Consider the following 6730-nt stretch of genomic DNA (forward strand, 5'->3'; position numbering starts at 1 on the left):
CCTTGTCCCCTTGCTCTGGCTACCTTGGTCTGTTTTTTTTCGCCTTGAAATAACATGTTGGGTACACCAACCGATTAGAAATGGTGGTACTTCGGAAAAAAACCCAGCCAACCAAAACCAAACAAACAAACCCACCAAAACCCCAAAACCAAAGCCAAACCTTGTGTCTCCTGTGATTGGGGTGGATTTGGAAGGAAAGTTTGCCTGGGACTAGAGAAAAGACGAATACCTGTGAGTGGGGATCGGACAGTGATGCAGATAATGGATGAGGAAGAGGTGGACGGATGGGCAGATCTATGGGTACATGGATGGATTAATATATTTTGGAAACACGGTGTTTGTGGGTACATGCATGCATGGAACGTATGGTTACATTTTTCAAACATACATTACGGGGGAGGGATGTCACTTTTCTTGCCTAAATCGCTCGTTATCATTTGAAGCGGTAGAAATTATTTGTAGTCGCTAGTACAGATCAGAAGGGTAAAGAATTAGCAGGCCATCACTTGGTCTCACCCCAACACGACCGCTCACCTCTCCCCACATCCCGTCTCCTCCAAGCGTTTCTAACCCCGTGTAGACAATCCCGTCCGCAGCCGGTCGTGTTTGGGCGGCTAAATTCACCTTTAAAGACCATGCCATTGAAGCCCGTTAGGATCCCATAAAATATCTTTATTACCAACTGAAAATCAGGCGTCCACCTCGCACAGGGATTAGGGGAGAGGCTGTTCGACATAAAACCAGTCTGCTGAATAGGAAAGGCTCCCTGCACCCCGCTTCCCCTCCTCGAATTTCCAGCTTTTGCGTTTGTGTTTACAGGTTTTCAGAGCAGAGGTTTTTCAGGATTGCACTGGCCACCCCCTGACTGCTGAGGGAGAAGCCAGAAGTTCAAATGATGATAGCAAAGATACTAGGAGACACATGGAGCAGGACAGGAAAAACAGCCCAAGGAAGGAAAAGCAATCTCCAAAGTGTGCTAAAGGGGGACATTCTGCTTTGTGTAAAAGAGACGGACATGTGTCCACCAAATGTTGTCTTACCGTAAAAAGGAGGGGGCAAAAAAAAAAAAGGGGGCTTGTGGCCGCTCCAAATTCTAGAAAACCCCCACCCCCACAGCATCTCTGCTTTGAACTTTTTTTTTTTAACTTTTTTTAAGGAACGGGGAGGGGGTGGGGTGGGATAGATGTGAGTTGGTTCAGGTGTGGACGAAGTGTCCCCCAACCTCTGCTGCAGATGTGGCGACTTGGCTTTCAAAAAAAGCAACAGCCAGAGTTCCACCACCACCCCCACCCCCTCTTGCTATATCTGCCCTATTTTGCCCTCTTTTGCTCTATTCTGCTCTATCTACGCGACCGCGGAGCCGGAGCCTCTGGCCGGGGCCACCTGCCCGTCCCAGCCCGGAGCGGGGGGACACAGCCCCCGCCGCAGCCCCTCACCCCCGAGCCATGGCAGGCTCTGCTCTTTCCCCGCTAACTTGTTTATTTTCCCAAAGAAAAAGGCTGCTGCCTTTTTTTTTTTTTTCTTTTTCTTTTTCTCCCCAGAACGATGTCCCCTTTAGAGGGAGAGAAGGAAATCTGTGAGATATCGGTGGGTTCAATAAGGTTTGGAGGGTCCGTAGGCAAACTGCAGCCTCTCTGATTATTTTTCTGTAGCACTTCAAGACAGGCTGGAGACATAACAGCGGTCATTCAGTGTCTCCATATGGTAGAAACGAACTACGGAAATATGAGGACACTCGTTGGTATTATTGGAAAAAAAAAAAAAACCGAAACCCAAGAGAAAAAAAAAAAAGGGCAAGGAAAAAAAAAAAAAAAAGCCCTAGGGCAAAACCCCCGTCTCTACACAGGCCGAAAGGAGGAAAAAAAAAAAAAAGTACACACATTTATTTGGCAAGCAGGTGAAAATAATTAAAATCCAAAGGTGTTAACAACCTAAAGAGCACAGACAGAATACAGCTAATTGAAATGCAAAAGCATGGGCCAGATTTGTGGCTATTTGCGAGCACTAGAAACCACACCGAATCGCCCCCAATAAACGAGCAAGAGCCTTTTTACATGGCGAAGGACAAACCAAACTTTGTCTGAAGTACACATGTCCCCCGGCAAAGACAGGATGGAGTTTGCCTCGCAATGAGAATGAATCTTTACACATTTTCTATTTCTCCCGCTTCCACAAAGTTTACTTGCGGGCCTCGAAGCTGTGATGGAAATGTAATGCAATTCCAGCTCTCGGGAGGATAAGAATTAGGACCTTCTAAAAGTGAGAAATAAAGCTCTGAAAGAGAGACAGACCCTCTTTCCTCCCCGCTCAGCCTTTAGCCATATCAACCCTTTAAAATAGTTTAAGCAGATAATATTTCAGAAGAACTTACTTTCAGGACTCCAGTCTATTGGCTCTCTGGACTGAAAACTGGACCCGCAAAACATGTTCCCTGCAATTGCAACGTTTATCTCATCTGGAAAAGTGCTCACCCATTGCTGCCCCTTACAAGCCAAACCAAGCAGTTAAAGTGTCACTTAACATTCTAGAGAATGTGAAATATATTGTACATTGTCAACTCCCCAAAACCATAAAACTAACTTTATGGACCTCACGTGACTTTTGAGAGCCAGTGAGGGGTATCTGTCTGAGGTCTGGGCGATTTTTACGATCTAACTTCTAGATAAAACCCTATCCATTTGACATCTAAATGTCATACCCACTTTTGGTATAGTTTGCTATTGGTAAAAAAAAAAAAAAAAAAAAAAGGAAAAAAAATATCAAGGGAAGGCGAGCAAATGGTTTGGGATCTGACAGTCCACTTCACATCCCTCTCAAAATCACTTAAGAAGTACCTAAACAGTGGGAGATTAAGTTTGGTAAGTTTTAAGCTCCAACTTTACTTGCTACGAACAAAAAGCCTAAGCTGTATTGTAGAGATGTCAGTGGCGTTTTGCCAAATCGAGCGACTTTAAACCGGAGTATCTCGTGCCTTGTTAGATTCCCTAGGTAGCGAAATGGCAACATTTGCCATCTTTGATGATGTTAAATTATCTGCAGCCGAAACGACTCGTTGTAGTAAGTGTCAGTAGTTACAGAGCTGTGAGCTGTTATTTACATGTTGAGGCAGAGAGGAGGAGGTAAAAGCAGAAAGCACAATAAACCGAGGACGAGAGGTCGCGGAGAGAGTACAGCTTAGCACAGAAATGTATTATATATATACATGTTATATATATAATAAATATATCTATACAAACACACAGATCTGTAATTCTATAGAACATGGTTCTACGTGGACATATAGGCGGATATAAATACCTCTCGCTTTTAAAATGTGCGTGTGCGTTGTGTAGATCTGTATCTGACAATTCCTGCGATCTGCCGGGGAAGCGTTTATACCGGGTTATTGCAACTTGAAGGACTTGAATCCAGTTTGTCTGCTACGGTGGGATGTGTCTGGTGGTGGTGGGTGTCGTGGTGTTTTGGGGGAGACGGCGTTTGGGGCAGTATGTGTGCGTGTGGGGAGTCGCGTTTTATTCCCGTGCGGTGCCAGGAGGGTGTTGGAGGTGATTATTTGGTGTTTCTGAGCTCCCAAGGAGCTGCCCAGGAGGGGCTCCAGCTCCACCGAGAGCTCCCAGTACAGGCTCAGCTCCATGCCCGGCACCGCTCCGGCTTTAGCCTGTGCCGCAAATCTCAGAGGTTGTGTAGAAAGTGCAACTGGGAGCCTTTGTGAATAGGAGAAACGTTTATTTGACTTCAAGTAAAGCTACAAACAAATACAAAAAGCTTATTGGCAAAGTACTAACAGGCAGCTAGACATGACAGATGCCATTTTTACACATAACATTGCATTCACTCTGCCCACTACAAACCGTCTATTAGTCACATCAGAAATATTTCTAGTATTTACAAACATTAGAGCACTCTATGGTTGGTCCGATTTTATACATATTTTTTTTTTTAATAGTGAAGTTTACCCACGTCTAAGAGTACGTCTCGGAATTAGCCTGGGACTAGAAATCCTGGCCTGAAGTTTGAACTAAAACACAGACTGGACAATTTTAAGACAGAAAGATACAAGAGCTTTTTTTTTTTTTTTTTCATTTCCTCTATTTTTCCCTTTTTTTTACATTTTTGTTTGTTTTTTTAGATATTTTTTTTTTCTGCGACTGTAGTGCAGGAACCCCCGATTTTAGCTTAGGCAGAGAAGAACTCACCCAAAAGCAGTAAACTCAGGAAAGGGGAAAAAAACCCAACAAATAAACAATCGTATCTGTTCTCAATTTATAAATAAGTTATAACATTTAAAGGGCTCACATAAAACATGCTAGCTTTCCAGAAAGCATCAAGAGAGCACGGACACATACATTTATAAGAACAACAAGAGCATGAGGAGCATCTGGAAATAAAATTTAATTAAAAAAAAAAAGTTTTTTTTTAAAAAAAACAAAAAGCAGAACACGACATGAACTCAGTCCTGGGATAACGGTACCATACGCGTTGTTTTAGAATATCACCAACATGCCGAAAAGAAGGTGCCTCACTGTACAGTACTCCGAAACTAAGATCTGCGGCGCTTTATTTATTTATTTACGTATTTCTTTCTCGTCTCCTCTTCTTTCCTCGATATTCCTCCTCTAGAATTTATGGCTGAAAGGCGCTGCCCGCCGAGGCTAAGCTCATGCTTTTCAGTTTGTTATCCTTCTTCCATTTCATCCTCCTGTTCTGGAACCAGATTTTGATCTGGCGCTCGGAGAGGCAGAGAGCGTGAGCGATCTCTATTCTCCTCCTGCGGGTGAGATATCTATTGAAGTGGAATTCCTTTTCCAACTCCAGGGTCTGGTAGCGAGTGTACGCTGTCCTCGCCCTCTTACCGTCTGGTCCAGTCATGTCTGAATAACACGGACAACAGCGGGGTTTGGGTTTTTGCTTTCTGCCAGGGTTTTTTTTTTGTTATCCTTAAGGCATTTTTTTTTTTAATATAATACCGAGGTAAAATATTCGCCTTCTTCGGGCAGCTAGGAAAGCTGCTTATTCCCCAAATAACAGCCCCCCCCCCTTCTTTCTCGCACACCCCCAGACACGTGTAAAACCCCCCACCCTTGGCCCCTCCAGAACCGACATTCGCAACTCAATATTCATAATTTAACTGGAGAAGCGAGCTCTTGAAATCTCCCTTTTCTGCCTCTCCCTGGGTGTTTCTGGCTCTGCTGCAGGAGCATCTGCTTTGCTGCTGCTTTCTTTTCTCCAGGAGAAAACCGGGGCGGAGGAGGGGGGGGGGTCGCTCTTCCCCGTGTATCTCCTCGCAATTTTGGTTTTGTCACGAGCAGATTGTCAAGAATACACCCAGCAAAATCAGAGTAGGAAAGGACTGAGAGACCCATCTGTGCATATAATGCCATTTTAATGGTCAATTCTTTCCTTTCCTCTCCCTCCCCACCCCCCCAAGGAACACCTCCTTCCCTCAAATTTTAAATTACCTTCTCCCACCATCCGCATAGAGCTTAGAGCTCGAAATAAGGGCACATTTCGCGGCAAGAATAGCGAAACTAAAATAAAATTCCCCCCCCCCCTTCCAGGCGCCAGAGGCAGCTTTAAAGCAGCGATCAGAGCAAGAAATACAAAAGCAATAAATAGCTGCGTTTCTGATCAAAGCGCCTCCACCGAATAAAAGGAAGGAGAGGGGGAGAAAAAAAAAAGGGGGGAAAAAAAGGGAGTGGGGAGGTGGGGAGGGAAAAGGGGGGGGCAAAACACAAGAGAAAAAGAGAGGGGTGTGCGAAAATAAACAACAACAACGACAACGACGGAAAAAGAAGTAGCTGTACCATGGCTAATGTGAAGTTTCCTCATCCAAGGGAATATCTGAGGTGCCTGCCCTTCTGTTGCTGCGGTGGAGGTTGCGATGGGCTCTGCCTGCGCTCGGGGGATGCTGCTGCTTATTGGAGTGCCCTCGTCGGCTCCCGAGGACGCGCTGGTCTCGTCTAGTTCTGTGAAATTTGTGTTGGTGGTGCTGGCAGAAGTAGCTTGGTCGGAGGGGGACGGGGCGGGTTTGCCTCCATGGCTCTCGCTGTTGGAGCAGGGAAGGGAGTCGGGAGAAGATAAGGAGCAGCTAGACGCCTGTCTAAACCTGCTCTCCTGAGCTGGAGAAGGGAAACCGCGGGAGCTCTCCCCCACAGCCCCAAAGTGACTAGAGGAGGCTGAGCGGTTGATGCTAAGGTCCATCCCATTGTAGTTGTAGCCATAAGAGCTGGAATGCATGGTGCTTGAATCTCTGTAAGAACCGTTCATGGAACTGCTGGTCCCATAATTTAGTAACTGATAGTCGGGGCCATTTGGGTAGCGCCCTGAGAACGAGTTTACAAAGTAAGAGCTCATTTGGGTTATTTTGGAGGGCTTGATTTGTGGCTCGTGGTCGTTATAACCCTGTGCTTGACGATTTATGATGTATTAATGAATTATAGCAATGCACTGTACTTCGTTTTTGCTATGTATGCGGCCAAATATGGGGGGAGGGTGGGGGTGCGTTTGGGAATCACGTGCTTTTGTTGACCAGTCGTAAATTCTCACTGATGACCTCAAGAGGTAATTCATGCTCTATGGTTACAAATAATGACGATCGCGGAGTCGTTTAGGCCCAAAGTCGGTGCGCGGCGCCCCAAATCCCCGGGCGCGCCGGCGCGCGCTTCGCCCCCCACCTTGGCGGAGCGCGCCCCCTGCCGGCCACGCGCGGACACGCACCGCGCGCGCGGGG

At 46.0% G+C, this 6730-nt stretch overlaps 2 protein-coding genes across 2 annotated transcripts in view; both read right to left on the bottom strand.

The window, feature by feature from the left end:
• Nucleotides 1–2395, bottom strand: part of HOXB4 (homeobox B4) — a 14536-nt gene extending 12141 nt beyond the window's left edge. Inside the window, exon 1 of the mRNA XM_009892184.1 lies at nucleotides 2372–2395. The gene's annotated coding sequence lies outside the window, so the exon portion shown is untranslated. The remainder of the gene's footprint in view (nucleotides 1–2371) is intronic.
• A 1701-nt stretch (nucleotides 2396–4096) lies between these two features.
• On the bottom strand, nucleotides 4097–6408 carry HOXB5 (homeobox B5). Its single transcript, XM_009892185.1, has 2 exons — nucleotides 5805–6408; nucleotides 4097–4871 (listed from the first exon to the last, which is right to left on the bottom strand). The coding sequence occupies exons 1-2, from the start codon at nucleotides 6352–6354 to the stop codon at nucleotides 4624–4626; spliced, it is 798 nt and encodes a 265-aa protein (XP_009890487.1). The 5' UTR covers nucleotides 6355–6408; the 3' UTR covers nucleotides 4097–4623.
• Between the last annotated feature and the right edge of the window lie 322 nt (nucleotides 6409–6730).

Source organism: Charadrius vociferus, unplaced genomic scaffold (assembly GCF_000708025.1).
Source record: "Charadrius vociferus isolate BGI_N301 unplaced genomic scaffold, ASM70802v2 scaffold509, whole genome shotgun sequence".
NCBI classification, from domain to species: domain Eukaryota; kingdom Metazoa; phylum Chordata; class Aves; order Charadriiformes; family Charadriidae; genus Charadrius; species Charadrius vociferus.

Excerpts from the sequence above, each read along its gene's own strand:
- HOXB5 (XM_009892185.1), bottom strand. The coding sequence starts at position 6,354 with ATGAGCTCTTACTTTGTAAACTCGTTCTCAGGGCGCTACCCAAATGGC. Across the intron at positions 4,872-5,804 it reads GAAACTTCACATTAGCCATG|ACATGACTGGACCAGACGGT; the intron begins GTACAGCTACTT and ends CGTGTTATTCAG.